General features: G+C 42.0%; 1 protein-coding gene and 1 long non-coding RNA gene across 2 annotated transcripts in view; one reads left to right on the top strand and one right to left on the bottom strand.

The window, feature by feature from the left end:
- Positions 1–409: 409 nt before the first annotated feature.
- LOC113624826 (uncharacterized) lies at positions 410–19,364 on the top strand. The gene is made up of 3 exons (XR_003434471.1): positions 410–4,038; positions 6,454–6,600; positions 14,846–19,364. It is a non-coding gene; the product is annotated as an uncharacterized LOC113624826 (long non-coding RNA).
- Positions 15,188–19,670, bottom strand: part of SLC1A2 (solute carrier family 1 member 2) — a 140,862-nt gene continuing 136,379 nt past the window's right edge. The window contains exons 10-11 of the mRNA XM_027115011.1: positions 19,265–19,496; positions 15,188–15,336 (exon numbers count right to left, since the gene is read on the bottom strand). Of these exons, the coding sequence (XP_026970812.1) occupies positions 15,265–15,336; positions 19,265–19,496 (304 nt within the window). The 3' untranslated portion in view covers positions 15,188–15,264. The remainder of the gene's footprint in view (positions 15,337–19,264; positions 19,497–19,670) is intronic.

Genomic DNA, 19,670 nt, shown 5'->3' with positions numbered 1-19,670 from the left:
TTTTTGTGAGAACTAAAAGACCTAAGGTATACAAGAGCCTGCCACGTGGTAGGTACGTGTGGGAGGAAAGCTGTAGTAGATGCCATTGGTACACTGCCCAGCTCTCCTTCTGAGGTTGGTGCACCCACTCCGTAACTGCTGTGTCAAAGCTAACAGCTCACAGCTGCCCCCTTCTCTAGAGAATGACTCTCTGCAAACGGGATCTGCCTTACCCTGGAGGTTCTGCCTGCAACCCCTAAGTGGCCCACAGTCAATGACTGACTGATATGGGTGCCAAAGACAAGTCTCCTTTCCTCAAGGGGAGACAACTTAAAGTTAGACTTTCCCTGAAGCTATCTCCTTGCTCAGTTCTTTCCCTTCCGTCTCCTGCTACCCTCACGTCCTTACTGCATTTCCTGAGAAGTACTCCCTCAAAAAAATCATGTGAACTTGAATCTTGTCCAAGATTCTGCTTCTAGGGATGCTACCTATGACAATAGCTACTATTAATCATAACTCTCAGGCTCCTAAGATTGTGGCCGTGCCCTGCAGCTGCTGAAAGCTGTAGAGGGGTGTCATTTTGAGATGATGCTAACATAGCAATGGATGAGTTCCCCAAACCAAAAGGCTGCAAAAAGTTTCTCCCAAGTTCTGTTCTTGAAACTGTTGAGAGAGAACAGGAATGTCATTCAGGAGAGAAGACAGGGCAAAGGAGAAAAGGATGATGGGAAGGGAAACTGCTGAGAATAGACTCAGCCAGGAGAGTTCTGGAGGGCCCTGTTGGGTTGGCCACATTCCATAGAAGCAGCCTTTCTCATGACATTTCTCTCTACTAGTACTTGCAACACTCTGAGCTAAGGACTCCTCGAGGGACTTCTCCAGTGAAGAAAAGGATTGCTTCATTTCTGGATGTCCTGTTTCTTTTCCCGTTGGAAGAGCCAGCTCAGGCTCCCATCCCAGTGAGAGGCCAGTTTGGCCAGGCTGAGATTTGCTTCCTGTCCCCAAAGAAATCCAGCGCCTTCCGTCACTGCCACGGATCAGAGCTTTGGCAAGTAACAGAAGAAAGAGTAGAGGGGCACCTGGAACACCCAACTGTACAGGCTTATAACGTTCATGAAGCTTCTCTAGGAGTAAAGAAAAGATTATCCCAGGCCGGTTCAGGAGAGGTCATGGTCCAGCAACAAAGCTCAGATTTTTGGAAGGCCAGCTGAGCCCTGGGTTATAGACTAGAGTCCATGTGATATGGCTGTAAAAGAGCCCAGATTGGGAAAGAGGAAGCCAGGCTTCCTCCAGCTTAGTTACTAAGAAATTGGGACTGATAATGCTAAGGATGATGATAGTGATGATGACGATAGCTATCACCGATTGAACATTTACTATGTGCCAAGTACTGTGCTAACTACTTTATGGATATTCTCTATTAAAGCCCCTACAGCATAGGCATGATTAGCCCCATTTCACAGATGAGGAAGGTGAGGCTACATAAACACGCCAATGGTCTATAGCTAGGAAAGATACAGAACCAGGATTTAACCTTGGTTTGCCGCTGTATTGCCTCTAATTCATTTTAAATTATGGTACCAATTTCCTCATCTGCAAAAAGGCCCGGCTAAACTTCAAATATTTGCCCTCTGAGGTCCTTTCCGGTCTTACAGTCTAGAATGATCTCTATCCTCCTCACCGAGATGAGAGGAAAGTCTGGGATCAGGAGGGTAAGGAACCAGAAAGGGGATACTGCATTCCAGCTGAACTTTTCACTCAGATGAAGACAATTTGGAAATTCCACGGCCCCTCCCTCTGTGAGCAGTATGTTATCCAGGCCTGGAAAACATCTGAGAAGTGACAGAAGGCGTTGGAGAATTCCAGGAGAGCCAGGTCATGCCACAAAACGAGTATACCTCACACAACAGCAGCTCTATATATTTGCCTTTTTTTTTCCTTCACTGGAGGCCTCTAGATTTTTCCAGACAATATTTGGAAGGCTAAAATCTGATTACCTCAAATCACAGACAAAAATAGATCTTGGGGTTTTTCATATTCATTCTGACCCAATCAAGTGCATTGGAGGAATGCAATAACGTTTTATTTGTCTGCTCTCTGGAATTCAGAAGAATTTAAAGTCATTGCTTTTAAATGTTTGAGAGTAAAAACAGTATTCATATTGGATGGCTTTATTCTCCTTATACTGTTTTTGGACAAGCAGTGTGGACCCAACTAACACTCCTGAATTTCAGCCTCTGTGTCTCAGTTTTTCTTATAATGACAAGAGAATTAAAGATGGCCTCTCACCGCCTCAGTAGGACGATGAATAAACGAAACTTAAAAAATTACCAGGAAGGAAAGTATTATTTTCCAGGGACTCCACAGTCCTCTCTTCTGGCAGGGCCCACGTCAACTGTGTGGGCATCTCCACCCATGCCTTCCTGTCTGGGCTGAGAGGTAACGAGCGGGGAGAGCACCTCATGAAAGTTTCCTTGGAGGTGCCTGAACCTTCTGTCACCTGTGGTTCTTTGAAGTACAGAGTCCTGGCTTCCTGTTTATGTCACTATGCCTAGAAGTAGAGGTGCCAGAAGGTTTCATGCCTTAGGTGGCAGCCACAGAGCTCTTCCTTTGCAGAGACACTACCCTTTACGTTTCTATAATCTTCCATTGCGGGGGGAAGGGAGTGTAGCTAATGGGGCTACTAGTGGTTCTTGGGGTAGGTGGAGAGATTTCTCGTGACTTCCTGTAACTTCTTCCGTCAAACTTCTTCTTCTTTGCATCATAGCAAACAACCTGCTGATGCTGGGTGGAGTTGCTGGGCCTAGCGCATTGTTGGTTAAAGAAGAGGTCAAAGACTTAGCAGGTCCTCTCTGGCTACCGTCAGAGCTGTACTCAAAGGCCGTACCATGTGAGCCTGAGGAAAGAAGGCTTCAGCTTTCAATTTAAATTCCCCTTTTAAAAATGCTCTGTGTTCCTGCTAGAGAGATGGACTCCATTAAACAGCCAGCAGCGTGTGGATCACCAGGCGGTCCAACAGTGTCCACAAGTGGGCCCACTGAAGGAGCCATGGACAAATAGGTAGAGTTGAACAGGAACTTTTCAGTCATGTGCACACACACACATACACAGAGAGATACACAGACGCACAAATACATAATTTTTTTTATTGCATCTAGGAGCAATGCCCAGGAAACATATAAAAACGTTCATAGCAGCACTATTTGACATCTGAAGACAACCGGGAATGAGGCAAATGTCCACTGGCAGGAAAGTGAATAACCAAAGTGTGGCACATTTCACATACTATGTAATTATACAGCCGTGAAAATGAATGAACCACAGCTACTTGTAACAACATGAATGAACTGAGAAACACATTAGGTAGAAAAGAGACATGTTGGAAAAGACCACATGCGGTACGATACCCTTTTTTATAAAGCTCAGTAATAAGCAAAGCTTGTGGAGTCATGCATGTGTGTGAGATAAAAATATTTTTTAAAGCAGAAGAATGATAAACACAAAATTCCCATAGCAGTTTCCCCTGGGGAGTAAAGCAGCTTAATGGGATAAGGAAGGAGTACAAAGGTCAAGGGAAGTTATTGGTGATGCTTTAATTTTCCCACTGGCTAATAGATTCGTATGATTCTATATCATGTGGCATCATGACTTAGATGTAGGTTACATATATTCTTTTGTATGTATATGACGTTAAAATAATCAGATTAAAAAATAAAACTATCTGTAGTCATGATGACTTACCCAGCTGATGGAATTCAAATTTCAGAGTTCAAAAGTTTAGAAATTATCTACTTCAAACCCCTAATTTTACATATGTCAAAATGACTTGCAAATTGCAAAGGGACTTGACCACATTTGCACAACTCTTTAGTGACTGTGCAAAGATCAGAACTCTTGCCTACTGGTTCCTAGTCTACAATTCCTCCTTCCATTCTCACCCCCAAAATAATAGTAATTCTTCTTCTTCCTCTTTTTCTTCTTCTTCTTTAAGTTGAAGCAACATACAAGTGGCCTTACATGACAGTGGGTGGATTAAACACCTCTGTTCCAGAAGACAGGGTAAGAAATTAGAACATGGGGATCATACTCCCTGAACAAGCAAAGTCAAGCTTCTCTTGGCCTGTGTCCTCTTTTGAAGTAGTTGATAATGATCAAATTGTATCCATACGAATGTGTTAAGTTTCCCTTGACTCTGATTTGTGGCTCTTTGCTACTTTAAGACCAAATGGCAGCCCAGAAACTCACCGACAAGCATATTTTCTGTAAGTAAGATTTTAATAACATTTTGAATATGGGTGTGATCTACGCTTGATTCCAAAGGGATAAGGAAAAGTGCCTTTTCAAAGGAAGCGTCCATTTTCACCAACAATTTACATAAATTGCTGACACTGGTGAAAGAAATTGTGATGTATCACATACATGTATTTTATTTAGTTAAAATCAAATATTTGCTTCCTTTCCTCCCAAAAAACAATGAGAGAGAACAATTCAACTAATCCAAGCCATTCTATTCAATATGTGGGTGCCCTGGAGCGTGAACAGAAAACCTGTCACTCTCTCAGTGGGGCTCCTTTCCTGTAATATACACCTTTCACTGCATGAAAATCTTATGCTGACTGTGATCCTACTTTTGAAGACCATGCATTTTATTTCTACAACGTGACTGCTAAATGCTCGTCACTTACTTCCATAGCAATGATTTTCTCAATACTAGAGAAAAACTTGCTGTGTTGGACAAATGAAAAGACTATATGTTTGTATACTATCCTTTATGAATGATTTAAGGAATTTTTGACAGCCTAATAGTCATTAGAGCTGTTCATCAACTCTTTCCAGTTTTACTCCTGGGCATCTGGTAAGGTTGCACTTTCCTGTCTCTCTGAAGTTAAGTAGAGCCATGTGACTAGTTCTGGCCTTTGATAAATGAGCACAAGTGAGGCATACGACATTCGGAAGGAAGCTTTAGGAGGCAGTGTAAGATGTGCCATGTTCTCTTATTCCTGCATTTGGCAAGTGCAGAGGCATAAGGCGGAAGAGTCTCCCTCAGACCCCCCAGTGAGGACGGCGTGGAACAGAGTCCCCCAGTCAAACTATGATGGACGTATCACATGAGCAAGAAATCAACCTCAGTTGCTTTAGGCTCCTGAGATTTGGGGGATAACACATACTGGCTGTTCACAAGGATAATTTTGATTATACACCATTTTTATCGAACTCATAACTTTTTTTTTTTTTTTTTTGCGGGCCTCTCACTGTCGTGGCCTCTCCCGTCGCGGAGCACAGGCTCCGGACACGCAGGCTCAGCGGCCATGGCTCACGGGCCCAGCCGCTCCGCGGCATGTGGGATCTTCCCGGACCCGTGTCCCCTGCATCAGCAGGCGGACTCTCAACCACTGCGCCACCAGGGAAGCCCCAACTCATAACTTTATAGCATAAGATGTGATTCCACCATATATTTAGGCTTCCTAGAAAATATTCATTTAGACACTGTAGGTTTTGATCCACAAACTTCTCCAAAAGGAGCACTGGAGACACCATGTAACCAACACTAGTTTAAAATTGGAGTTGAAGGAGAGGCAACAACCAAGAGAAATTGGAATCCATGTTTATTGATGAGAGATATATACATAAAAGTTAAAACACTTAGTGAAATATTGGATTTACAGATTATTTCCCGTATATAAAGAATATGCAGTTATTGTACACATGTAATGTTACAGTAATCAGTCCACATGGTAAGAAAGCTTAGAAAGCCAAAGGTGAGAACAAAATACTTCAACTACCCAAAATGTGCTTTGCCAGCAAGGCATTTCCTAGTACCATATGTAAGAAACACCCCCAAAATTAGTTGAAGTTTTTATCTTTTTTCATTCATTAGTCTTTAAACACTATGTGCTCTGTGAGGGAAACAAATATTCTTAGCTTTCATTCTGGACACAAAAAGAATCTTCAAAGGGAATCCAGCCTAAAGGTTAGCTTTCTTTCGGTAAGGTTTCATCCTGAATTTGACGGGAGTTGAAGAAGCCACATTTTCAGGAAAAAAAAAATGTGCCTGTTCCCATTTACATTCCTTCACTCCAATCATTGGAGAAGACACTGAAAATTAACGTGCTCTGTGCCCTCAGAGGATCTCTTAAGCTTCACTCCTCTTGTGAAAAAGAGAGGGGCACTCAGTGTTCCCAGCTGCACATGGCCATCCTTCTCTGTCCTTACAGAGGAAAAAGGGGTTACAGGAACTATAGACCCCACAGCATTCCATTTAGTGATAATTAGACAGGATGTGTGTTTTGGAGGCAGGTATGTAATTGCATTGAACCTCCTCTTCCACTGCTTGAAACACACACACAAAGCCTACTAGGTAGAGGTCCTACTCCCTTCACATATGTGGGATCTGTGCTTCACCAGTTGTTTTTTTTTCTTTTGCAACCCCAAAGCTGTACACTGACCATCCTTGTGCTTCTCTTATCTTTCTAGAGACAACTGTGCAATTTACTACCAGAAGTGTGCTTTTGTGGGGTTTTGCCTACACGGCAGTTAGTCAGTGAATGTCTTTCCTACACCGTGACTCAAGAAACCAAGGAGGACGAGGCTCTTCAGAACCTTTAAGTCATGAGCATCATGGTCAGTATTTGGCAACCAAAGAGACAGACCTTTTCCTAAGGATATAATGCTAACATGCTCATGCTGAGAAGGAGACGAGCCTTTTGTCTCTGTGAGCCCAATCCGTCAAGTGAAGGAGGGCTGCAGATAAATGTCCTCATTCTAAATCTACCTAAGCCTAGATAATCAAAAGTTCCACAGTTGCACTCATTGGGCACTACATAGACTTCAGATGCCCTTTCACTAAGAATCATGACACATACCCAACCCTCCTTTGCCCCGAATTGCACAATTACAAAGATACTAGACACACACAGACTTTCAAACAATCATCGGTACAAAGGATTCATAGATAAGTTCTTCACTGATATACATTCCCAAGTCACTTTAAGAAAGAGGAAAAATTATTCACTACTAGTTATCTAGGAAGGAAAATTGGGTTTTCAAAACAACAATCAACATGTCTACTGCACTTAGATGAACGGCCAAAAATAACATTTAAATTAAATTACAATACATCTATATACCATTTCACTGAAATTACACAGATACCTACATTATAGCTACACAAAGTGCATAGGCACTGTTCTTCATGCGTGAACCAAGTGTTACTGTGTACACACAAGAACTTCATGCTTGACAGCTATCTGTACTTGAAAATCACAGATACAGTCGTTGCCAGTTGAGGGCACATCTAATCTGTTTGCTTAATGAGGAGCGGGTTCAAATACACACCGGTACACTTTCTATGTAACTATTTTCCTAAAACATAGCAAAAATACTAGCCCTACAACCATATCAGAAAGCGTGTTTGGTGGAAGGAAGACCCTCCCTTGTCTTTGCAGTAGTTATTGATTTGCCTTTTGGGGAAATTTACATAGATTGTTACTCACCTGAGGACAGGATCTACCTGGGCTGCTTCTAAACAATTTCAATGTGACTCTAAGCCCCAGTGATGGAGTATTGCTTCAGAGCTGGTACCAGTATTTTTTTTTCTTAAAAATATGTGCTCAATTCACATAACAATGTGACATTTACTACCAATTTGCTTGGCAAGAACGAACTGCGACAAATCTGTCCTGATTTGCTTCCTTGCACTCACCCTCAATCTCTCTATTCAAAGTTTTCCTAAGCCAATTTTCACGTAAATTATTAGGAAGGCATGGGAGGTTCTGACATAGAAATGATCCAACTATTATCACCTTATTTCTCATTTTCTTGGAGAAAAGCAAAATTAGAATGCTTAGCTAGAAAAACAAGACCTGGTGTCAAAAATAAGGAGTCAGGGGACTTCCCTGGTGGTGCAGTGGTTAAGAATCCGCCTGCCAATGCAGGGGACACGGGTTCGATCCCTGGTCTGGGAAGATCCCACATGCCACAGAGCAACTAAACCCGTGCGCCACAACTACTGAGCCTGCGCTCTAGAGCCCGCGAGCCACAACTACTGAAGCCCGCATGCCACAACTACTGAAGCCTGTGCGCCTAGAGCCAGTGCTCCACAACAAAAGAAGCCACCACAATGAGAAGCCCGCACACCGCGACAAAGAGTAGCCCCCGCTCACGGCAACTAGAGAAAGCCCAGCAATGAAGACCCAACGCAGCCAAAAATAAATAAATGAATTAATTAAAAAAAAAAAATAATAAGGAGTCAGCACCATTCCTTGAGTTCAAAAGACTAATCGTTTAAATGCATATCCTAACCAGCTAAGGGACTGAAGTGACTCCTTGCTCTTAATGGTCATTTTGTTCATTGCATCGCAAAGGACTGGGTTCTTAAATTTTTCAAATGTGGCTGTATGCTCAGGAAACAACTGACAGCTCTAAATTGCTGTAGAAACGTCTTGTGCTCTAATTAGTTGTAATTCTACGTATGTGGTTATATAGAAAATACCATAAGAAGATATCTGTCTGCAAAATTACAGATACTAAATAGATCAATTCAGTCTACACTGAGTTCTTTATGGTTTATGAAGAATAGATACAAACCTATAACATCATTAAAGGCTAAATCAATATTAACCATATAATATCCAGGACTCTAAATATGTTTTCTCATGCTCTTTATAAATAATAGCAAAGAAGCCCACGGATTTGTTTAAAAAAGAATGTAAGGTTGGACTGGAGGAATTTGGGGGTAGATGCAATACTGATCAGAGGGCAATATGTTGTCCCTGGTAACATAGATTTTTACCAGGAAGCCAAAATATATCCGTGGGCAGCAAGACCAAATTAGATTCACAGTTTGCCAGCTCTCTCCTCAAGCCATAGAAAACAAATAGAAAAACGATATACAAAAATCCTCACAAAAGTAGTTTTTTATATACAAATCTCTGTAGTGACCAGATAACCTGATCTGTCTTGTGCAACATGGAAATGCAATGCTGAGGTTTCCCAGGGGAAGGAGGAAGGGAAGGAGTGAAGGTCATTTATGGAAAGATCTGGATGCCAAAAGATGAGTTCCTAGTAAGGAGAATAACTCTCCTGGAGAAGTGAGCAACCACAGTGCCAGCGTTCTGATCATACACTTCAGAGAATTTGCTCCATGGAGGCGAAAACTCAGAGATATGCTAGACTAACTTCCTTGGCTAGTGTGTGCATCTCTTTCCTACCGAAGGCAGCAGGCTGTTTCTAGGCAGCTAAATGGTTGCCATGAGAAGAAACGGAGCCCCAGAAGGAGCGAGTCTCCTGCTGCATCATCCCCATTCCCACAGGGAATGATGACAAGGGTCACAGTCAGCTGTTATGTTCCAACACTCACCCAGGGATGGGGGGTGTCTCTGGAGGAACTGGAGACCTGTTGCTACCCAGGCTCTAGGTCAACTGCTGACTGCAAGGTAGAGGGATCTGTTCTAGTAGCAGGTTTTATCCTCAGCACAAAAGGGCCCTGTATAATAATCAGAAGGACTTCAAAAAATATCAAAATGGATATTTGCACCAGAAGTAAGAAGGTAAGGCAAAGCTGGACATGGAAAAATAAAGGAAAAAAAAAGCTGATCAGTAATTACTCAGGATATTATTTAGAGTGAATGAAAGAAGAACTTGAGGGCTTCTCTTACTTTTCCATACATTCTTATATGGATCCGCTAAGAAATATCTTTTTCTTGATGCTCTAGTGTCAGGTCTTCTGCACTAAGAGTTTAAACGAACAAACAAACACTAACTCGATCCTTTTAGTACTAGCTTTACATCCCTCTGCTCCGCATCTACAGAGCTGAAGTCTTCTCTGGCAATAAAGGTGCTCACGAAACAATAATACCAAATGTATTGCGTATTTAGCAGAAGTTTGGACAAAGAGCAAGGATGCAAACGTGGCCCATTGCAGCAGTACCAGAACGTGCAAGAGATTGTTCAAAGGCCATGGCCAGTCGCATGCACCTTGCAGACAGACCACGCATTTGATCCAGCCTAGAAACTCTGGGCATTGAAAAAGGCAATGATCACCAATACAAGTCTATTCTTGTAAGACAGACCTTCTCCACCTGTGATGTGATGCCCACAGTAATAGAAAATCAAGAGGAAAATTTGAAAATGAACTCAACCAAATATCTCTGCATACCTCTCCAGAGAAAGGAGTTGGCCCGGGCCCACCCTGTGCATGGATGTACGTGTCTGCGTACCAGTGGAAAGGGAATATTTACAGACAGTCGCTGTTTTTGTGTAAGTCTTCCACCAGTTTCATGAGTGTTCAAGTTGATTTGCCAGATGCTCCCAAATTCCCATACTGGGTCGGCAATTAGGACTGTTTGGGGGAAACTGTGTGTTTAGGGTATTCGGGGTGGGCCCTGTTGCCACAAGAGGAATGATGCAAGACTTTGAGGGAGGCCATAGGCTCACCCTGGCCCCTCATGATGACTCTGGCAGCATTTTTCCCTGAGCTGAATGGTTACTTCTATTAGGACAGTGCCTTAGGCAAAGGCCAGTTTTATAAAAGGAGGTTTGTTTGTATCCCCAAATACCAAACTGTGGATGAACGTGGCCATCTTCCAAGCTTGTTGTAAAACTTCAGATGAAGAGAGAGCCTTGAATCTAATTTCCCCCAAAGGGGATGAGAAAAATCCAAATTGATTATTCATTGTTGTGGGCCCCTCTGACCTACAATATAAATAGCTAATGTGTTATAGCAGTAAGCCTCTTATGAAAGAAGAAATTAAAGTAGAGATCATTATATGGTGGTTTCATAGGGCTGGATGGGGGTTTTAATCATTTAATCCAGCACTTCACGTTTTTTTTCTGCAGTGGAGCTTGTGTGTAAAGTGACTTGTGTAAGTTATATGAATAAAAATGGGCAGAGTCTAAGTCAAAAGTTTCTCCACCCAACTGCATTATTTCTCCTCACCTCTATGTCATTCCCTGAATTAGCTGTGCTGTGAGGTGAAATAAGACACTACTCAGTTAAGATTCCCTGTCATCTATTCTAAAACCGACCCTCGCGCTAACTTGGATGGTCATTTATTCAACTGTCTCTTAAGCAGCAATAATGATGGTTGGAATAAGAAGGGAGAAGAAGGAAGAGTGGAAATTGGGTTTTCTTTTCAGAAAAATCATAAGCAACTGACGCCTGGACAGCTTTGAACTCACTCCATCCAAGGAGACAAATCTGTCTACAAGGCAACGTCCCTGGCTTGGCACTCAGGGGTCCTTCTCGGTTTTAGCCAGAAATTACCAGATACTGAGACCATTTATCTTCTCTGACAACTAGATTTACAAAACTCTCACTTCAGAATTCCTTCAAGCCTTTTGTTTTTAAACTTAATCTTTTTAGGCTCCTAGACGGTCATATCTTATTTAAAGAGCAAGTATTACAATAATTGGAAAATCCCATTTGTTCCTTTTTCTTGGCTCGGAGTGAATTTATTTGGAGAATAAGCAAGGCCAAACCAGCAACCCACACAACTGTATGGCCCCAAGCACTGAAGAGCAGCGAAGTGGGAAGAGCCGCCTCCACTGGGTGTAACCGCTGAGCATTTAGTCACCACACCAGGCAAGAGCTGCTGAGGCTTGTTTATCAAGAGTCTGAACTACGGAGAATTCTCTCTGAGCATATGGGTACCTATTTGGATTCATTGCCATATTTCTAATAGCTACTTGGTTCAGATCATGGAGATCTGTATTAGCTACATGATTGCCTTAATCCTCTGACCTTCTTTGCATGGAAAATATAGCACAGACAGAACCCTTGATTCAGACAAAAGTGAAATATTGTACCGTAACTTTTGCTATTGGGAAGTGTGGTATTTGCAAAAGCATGGCAGGCTTGGGTTTCCTTTTGGGGACCCAGTAGGTGAGTTATCCAACTCCAAAGGGGCTTCTTGACTAGATATAAACTTGCAAATGACATATTTCTCTGTGCACGAGTGGAAATGACCTGAGACCCTCAATTCAACCGGTCGTTGGGATTCCTGACCTTACCTACCAGGAGTACATCTCCCCATAATCTGAATTTACCCTAAGCCTTTCTCAGCTTCCACCAGTTCAAATCCAAAAGCTAGGCATTTTGGCAACCTTTCTTTAGACTTTCCTGAACATCCAAAGCTGATGAGTAGTTAAAGAGAAGTAAATATTTATATTTTTTGGAACATGGCCACTTCTGCAGGCAATGATGCTCTAGGGTGTGTTTCCACACACAATAGGAAGTGAAGAATCAAACCTGACAGCTACCTGGCTCAAAACTCATCATCTGAAGTTTTATATTGAAGATCTGCGTGATTTAGATGATTGCCTTGATTGTCTGATGCTCTCTGCATGGGAGGCACATCCTCAAAGATCTAAGGTAAAGCTTTGCCTTGAGTGTGATTCTTTTCACTGATAGGACTTGATTCATTGAATTGTAGTAGGTAATCAAATGATGACTCCACTTGGGTTTCCCAAAAGACATAAATGAGAAAGGAGAGAATAAAAGTCTACCTCGTTGGTTTTCTCCTGACAATTCTGATTCCTAAAAATAGTGAATGAGTTCATAAAAAACGGTGTTGCCAAAGCCCTGACTTAACAGAACCTAAGGGATGCAGTGTATGTATCTGGCCTGCCACGTCTGTATACAAGTATAATATTTATGCATGGTCAAACATTAATGGACTGTTACAAGCATTCACATTTGTGTTGGACCTATTAAAATAAATCTATGCATATAACGGACAGGCTATAATATCCTGTTTAGAAAATGGCTGTTAGAGGTATATTCTGGATCTACGTGTTCTGTTTATGGCGCATATGCTGGGCAAGGAAAACCCCAGTGGGTATGGCATGAGAAGAATGAATGAGGCCTAAAAAAAACAGAGGACACAGTCACACGTCAGCTCTACATACATCCTGGGTTTTCAGGCTAGTCCTGAATTTGAGACATTGCTTATTTTTACTGATTTGTTGAACTTCCAGATGAACTGATTTCCTAAGTATATTCTCACGAAACTTATTGCATAGATTCAAACCTGAAAAACCTGCTTTGCTAAGCTGTGCACCTAGTTTCTTCTGAACATGCTGTCCCCTTATATATTTGTAGGTTAACTCGATAACTAGAAAAAAGCTGAAGACAAACAAACAGGGAAGACTTTTAGGCAGAGTCTTCGGAAGACGATCCTGAGACCACTCCTTTGAGTAACATGCCAGTACGTAAAAGTGCTAAGCTGGCGTTAAACAGCAAAACCACAAGCTCCTAGATGCCTTGCCTAAATCCTTCTCCTCACCATAAAAAAGCTCTTGGGAGTACCACTTAACGATGATCCTTAACAGTTTCACAGTTAAACCCAGGAACTGTCCCTTTGACCCACAACATCTGCTGTAAAGGGTGCATTTTCCACTACATTTCAGCATGCCCTTGGCCACCCTCTTAACTGTCCATCTAATGAAAATGAAGGCAAATGTATTTTTTAAAAAAAGAAGCAAAAACTACTTAATACTGCTTAACACTGATTCTTATCTCCCCCCCCCAAAAAAAAACCACTAGAGTTTAAGAGACAAAACTACTAGAATCTCATGTCTCTTGTGTGTTCCAAAGGTATCTGATTTGAAAGAGAAAAGTCACAAGGAGAGGGTAATAAAGGGCATGTATGTCCATAAACACCCTCTCCTAAGAAAATCTGGACTCTGTGACTCTTCCTGAATATCTCAGCACCCATCTGCTGCAGCAGATAAACACCTTACCCTCCCATTGGACCAAGGTTCTACACACGTCAAATGTGCTTATTTCTCAATGATTCATGCTCAAGTCCTCAGCAAACTCCTAAAGCCAGCAACCTTAGGAAAATACTGTGGGTTATTCAACAGAAAATGTTGAAAAATGTAGCTTGGAGGTGCCTACAGCATGCAAGGCACCGACTGGGCTATTCCAATTCTATTACGTATTCCCTCAAACTTCCACAGCCTTGAGAAGATTCCATCTGTGAAGTCCTGTTGAGCCATCCTTTGTTCCTACTTCATGGTTCAAGGCTACCTTGACTTTGCCATAAGAATGTCACCTTTATAGGATTTTGCACCTATGTTTGTTTTCTGTTCCTTTCCACAGAGAAGACTGGGGGAAAAGATGGGCTCTGCTTCCAACTGTGTCCTGTAACTGGTTTTAGGTGCTGTGATATAATATAACAAAAAGCTTTCTGCATATTAGATAACTAACAGTGTTTTGGTTTTGTTTTTATCATGAGATTAGTATTAAAAGAGGCACAGCCAACCCGACTACCCTCCATCTGTGAGGAGAGTAGAATGATTAAGCCTTCTAGTCTGATGAGAACATGACTGAAATAAGTTGGGGATTAAGAACGTCTTTTTTTGGTAGAGACCCAAATAAGAATTGTATGAACGAAACGAAGACACTGAAGCCTAGATCAAATAATCTCACTTGATGTCACTATGCCAGGTGATGCAAACGAAACACAAACAAATTTGAATCTTTGAATCTGGTTAAAATTTATGCTGACTGTGCTCTCTTACTTTTGTCAATATATACAGAAGTTATATGTAAATTACATCCTAATCCCTTATCAAATTTAGAGCAAATGATGAAACCTACTTTGAAATTCAACAATTATTCCCATAAACTAGATGGGGTAGAGCAGAGACTCAGTGGGTTCCGTAACCGGCTACCTTTAAGATATGGCTCCCACTATGACTCTCTTTGTGAAACATTTAGCCATTTAACTTAAAGCGTATACGGAAGAGAAATTGTACCTTAAGATGGGTACTTTGTTTTAATCAACACAAGGACATACGCTACAAGACATTTAAGGGGATTTACTTCCGAAGGCTTCTAACAGAATCTCTTGTGTGTTACAAGGTGAAGCATGGAGAACATTGGAAGGAGTAACACACTGACTGTCTGCTCGTGAATCCAAATCCCTGGAATGTGCCACACGGCTTTAGTCGTGTCCCCTGGGAAGAGACCATCCACGGTTCTGCATCTTGAGAGAAAAGGGAAGCTGGCAAGAATGCGTCTTCAATTCAAACTGATTCCTCCAGCGACATCCATTCAAACAATAATACAAGTGAGAAAATTAGATGGTTACCAAGCATTATTTGGCAAAGACACAGCACCGTGCCTATCACTGACTCACAACAGATCCTCTAAGCCTCAGCTAACAGATTAAGTAAACATAGAAATATTTTTTTTGTCTTTTTGAAGAAAACTTTTTATATCCTCTTTTACCATAAGATACGCTGGGGAGTTTATTCAAGAATTTGCTGACAGTCATATCCTTATTTTTCACGTTTCCAAGGTTCTTCTTCAACACTGCAGTCGGCTGACTTTCCGCTGGCTGCCAGAGTTACCTGAAAATAATTATCATCAATATCCAGCTTACGGGCCATGAACCAGAAAACCACTGGGGGGTTATGTGGAGGACCACCAGACCCAGGTTCTACTACACGACTTCAATATTAATTTTAAACGTTGTTCCTTCCAAATCGATTTTGAACTGGTCTTAGTTTTCAACACTGATTTGCGAACATTAAAAAAAAAAATACATATTTGCCTTGGGGGGTATTGAGCGACTAGAGATACTTTGCAAGTTGGGGGATAAATAACTTCTACTATGATTTTAGGGTTATGAGGGTGTCTCGTTACCCATAGACCCCCCACACAACAATGCAGTCCTGAAAACATAGTGCCCTTGTGCTACTCCAAACAACCACAGAGAAAAAAAAATCCAGAACTAGGCAGCTAGCTCTACTCATGCATGTGAAAGGTTCAGTTGCAATGAGGCCAGGTGGAGTTTATGCACGTCCAATTTTCAAATCATGATGGTCTGGCTCTACCATATAAACTATCCAGGCTTTAAAAATTAAAAAGGAAAGGAGGGAATTAAAAGGCTGAAATCAGTATCTCTAAATTATGTCATTGCAGACATTTATTAATCAACTATAATCTCCAGACTGTCAGTATTATGCTTCCCTGGCTCTCAGCGAACTGAACCCTTACACAGAGTGGGAAGTTTTCCCCTCCACATCTAAGTCGTTTTCCTAGCTTACCTTCCATCTGTCTGTCCTCAACGTCATGTGCAAACTTAAACCCACGACTGATATTCCACATAATGGAGAGACTGGATTTATGGAAGCATTAGAATATGGAGACATGACAAACGCAGCAATGTTTGAAAGAAATCTGGCCTTCCTTCTTACCCAAATGGAAGTGAGAGGCATGCATTATGAACGCACACAACATGCTAGGAACAGAAAACCTTTCACGAAGCAAGCAAATGAAAATAAAAACTACTCATTCCTCCGGTCCCCATGAGGCCCCCGCATTGTTTTTTTTTTTAAAGACAGTGCAACAAGCAAATGAAAGCATCCCATGCAATTCTTCTGATTAAAATTAAAAACATTGCATAACTTCAAACTACGGTTACAAGGCAAGAGTTTGAAAATAGAGAGACCAACATGACAGAACAATGCTTAGAATGGTTAAAGTTGTGACCAGAGCGGCAGCAAACTTGTTTCCCCTTCAGTGAACTGTCAGGAAAGACAGCCAGGGACAAACTATCTGCCTGGAGCAAGCTGCCTGTTCACCATGACCTTGAATGTACCTATTTGGCTTTCAGTGATGAACCAGATCAATAGCTGTGCAACATTATGAATCATGGTGCCTTTGGAAAACCAGACAGAGCTCAGGTGGCAGGGGCAGGGAGGCTGTTGTTTTCAAATACCGAGACCTGTGTCTCTGAAGTAGCTGGGACTGCAGCTTTTTTGGCATTTCCTTTTTCTGGCTGGATTAAAGGAAGCAGGGACTCCGTTCCCCCAGTCTATTCCACCCGGCTCCGTCCCAACACCTGGGTAATGGAAGAGCCAAAAGGGAAGAACTGGCAGTAAGCAGTGATGTCTCCCAACTCAGCTTTTAAAACAGTGAGACTGAGAATGGACCAGAAGGAGGTTCAAAGGCAGGAGTAGATGGGACACAGATATTCTGGGAAAGCCTTCAAATTCATCTCCACAGCTCTGACTGCCTCCTTTGCATATAGGTGTCAACTCAGTTAACTGGTCTAGAGCGAGAAGGGTCGACTGGCCTCGCCTCACAATCTTCACTGAGCTGAACCCATCACTTCGTTAAAAACTGCAAACCGCCAAAGAGTTACTAAACCAATATGGCCGTTTCATCATTTCCATGATCTGCTCAGTTTCACCATTTGACCATCTAAACACTAATTCACCGAGTTTGCAGGTGGTTGGTTTGGTGGTCGATTACCTAGAAAGACTGAGCCACTATCTCTATCAAACTGTCCAGCAAAGAAGGTTATCTGAATTAAAGCATGGGGTCGAGATGCTAAACGTATACACTCAATAAATACTTCTGAACAGCCTACTGCATGCCTGGCCCTGCTTTAGGGCACAGCAGTGATAAACAGTGACACAGTCTCTCTCATGGGCTTACTTCACAGTGATAGAGACAGCTGACCAACATTTCCCTTTAGGGACTGAACTGTTTGCTAAAATAAACGAAGCACATCTGTCCTGATGTGCTTGATATGCTTTAAGGAAAAAAAAAGGTGCAGGAAGTCTGAAATCTAAAGACATCTCCATGCCTATGCACTTTCCTCAAAACTTGTCCTACACAGTATCGTTAAGAAGCCTCTCCTGAGACGCTCCAAAAGGGCCGCACCAAAGGCAGTTAACCACTAGGACTCTTCTCATATATAACTGCAAAGTTAAAGAATATATGTGGTGATTTTATTTTGTTTCCTACTACTATTTTTCCTCATAGGGAAGTAATTGCGATCAAGCTGTTATCTCCACTATACAACTGCACGTTCATTTTGCTGTCCTCCAGTGCCTAACTCAGGGCTTTGCCGATTATGGGCACTCAATAAAACTTGACTAATAATCAAAATATAGGAGGTCATAGGAATAAGATGGGGGTGCTCAATTAAACCCCGCAAGGCACACGATGAATACTTGTTAAGTATAATAGAGCATAAAGCTATTCCATGGAATGTTGACCCTTGTTCACCAAAACTACCATTTTGATGGAGAATAATCCGGCACAATCATTGAGATGCGGAAAACACGAACTTTCCAGGAGAATGGAGTAAACCATTTAGGTGCATCTGAATTTCTAACAATTTTAATTGTTTTAATTGAACCACTTAATTTATGCAATTGCCTCTTGATGGGCGGGGTCCCTCCCTAATTTGCATCAGAGCCCTGGTTTACCCACACATGTAGCTTATACAGAGGGGATGAACCAAAGATGGTGGCTGCACCTATGATACAGTCCAGTAGAGGGGGTTGCTTCTGTGTCATCCTTCGTCGTCTGGCAGAAGCCATGGCATATAGTTGGAATGACCCAGAAATAACATAGGGAGAAATTAACTATTAAATGAGATCCATCAACAGGAGTCAAAAAGGTATCAGAAATCTGTGTTCGGTTCAGATTGGCCTCAGTTGCCACTTACAACCCTTAAGAGTTGACACTGCTCACCTGCCAGGGTTTCTCCAAGTTTGCTTCACTCTGGTCATGACACTTTGACAATGTCAAGTTAGTTACAATGAAGGCTGGACAGAGCCCATCAAGCTTGAAGACTTAGCATCCAACAGCTTGGAAAAGAGTCCGGAACATCCATGCTTCAGGAAGAATGGTGCTGCCAGGCAGTATGTGACATATAGTGTTTTTTTAAAGCCATCTACGGATAACTGTCCTGAAGGAGAGTTATTCTTTACTTGAAATTGCTTCCCCATTCTTGGGGCAAAGTGATTGCCAGGTGAAAACTCACCTTCCCACAAAAATAATGAAGAGAAAGAGAGCTGCACAAAGTTATGTGGGTACACTTTTGACCCACACATGATATACAGCAAGAAGGAATACTTGTACTACGTAAGTCAAATGATTCTGGGTATTTCTCTTGATGTTTCACTTGAACAGAATATTTGAAAGCCAGCAAGGCCCTAGAAACCACAAACTCTTGAGCGTAATATTCAAAGAAAACTGATTGAATTTGTGAAGTGGGTGGACGGGGGAGTCAAAATGATTGTTTTATATCACATGGATAAAACAAGCAACCGATTGGCTCTTTCACCGTTAGACTTGTGGATTTCCTGCCACGTTAGACACAGAGTTAGATGATCTGGGACTCACAGACGCTTGAGTTACATGATTCTTTAGAAAAATAAATGTGACAGTAATACATGCAGGGCTTTGTGTTTGCTTTAAGAAATTGAGCATGCACTGTTATATACAGGTCTCGATATCCAGGAATGGGAACGGTACCTTGCACTCATCTACTATGACAGAGTTGTGTGCAGCATAGACACATTGGTTGGAGTTGTTTTCCCTGTGGTTCTTCATGTCATCATAAATGGACTGAGTCTTGGTCATTTCAATATCTTCATGCACTCGGTGCTGGGAGTCAATGGTGTCCAGCTCAGACTTGGAGAGGTGATAGACAATCCCAGCCCCAAAAGAGTCTCCCACAACATTGACAGATGTTCTCATCCTGTCCCTGGGGACAAAGAACAGGACACGTTTAGTGAGGAAGCAGTACGATGTGATGGTTGAGAGGTCAAGGTCTAGAACGGAGAGACCTGGGGTTGAGTTCTGGCTCTACCTTTCCCTCTGCCTGGTCTGGGGCAAGTGACTTACTTTTAGGAGCCTTGATTTCCTTGTTTGTCAACTG

Source organism: Aethalodelphis obliquidens, unplaced genomic scaffold (genome assembly GCF_003676395.1).
Source record: "Aethalodelphis obliquidens isolate GAN/ISIS:26980383/991018 unplaced genomic scaffold, ASM367639v1 scaffold14, whole genome shotgun sequence".
Classification (NCBI taxonomy): domain Eukaryota; kingdom Metazoa; phylum Chordata; class Mammalia; order Artiodactyla; family Delphinidae; genus Aethalodelphis; species Aethalodelphis obliquidens.
Note: the sequence above shows the minus strand (reverse complement) of the source record. Positions and strands in the feature narration are given on the sequence as shown.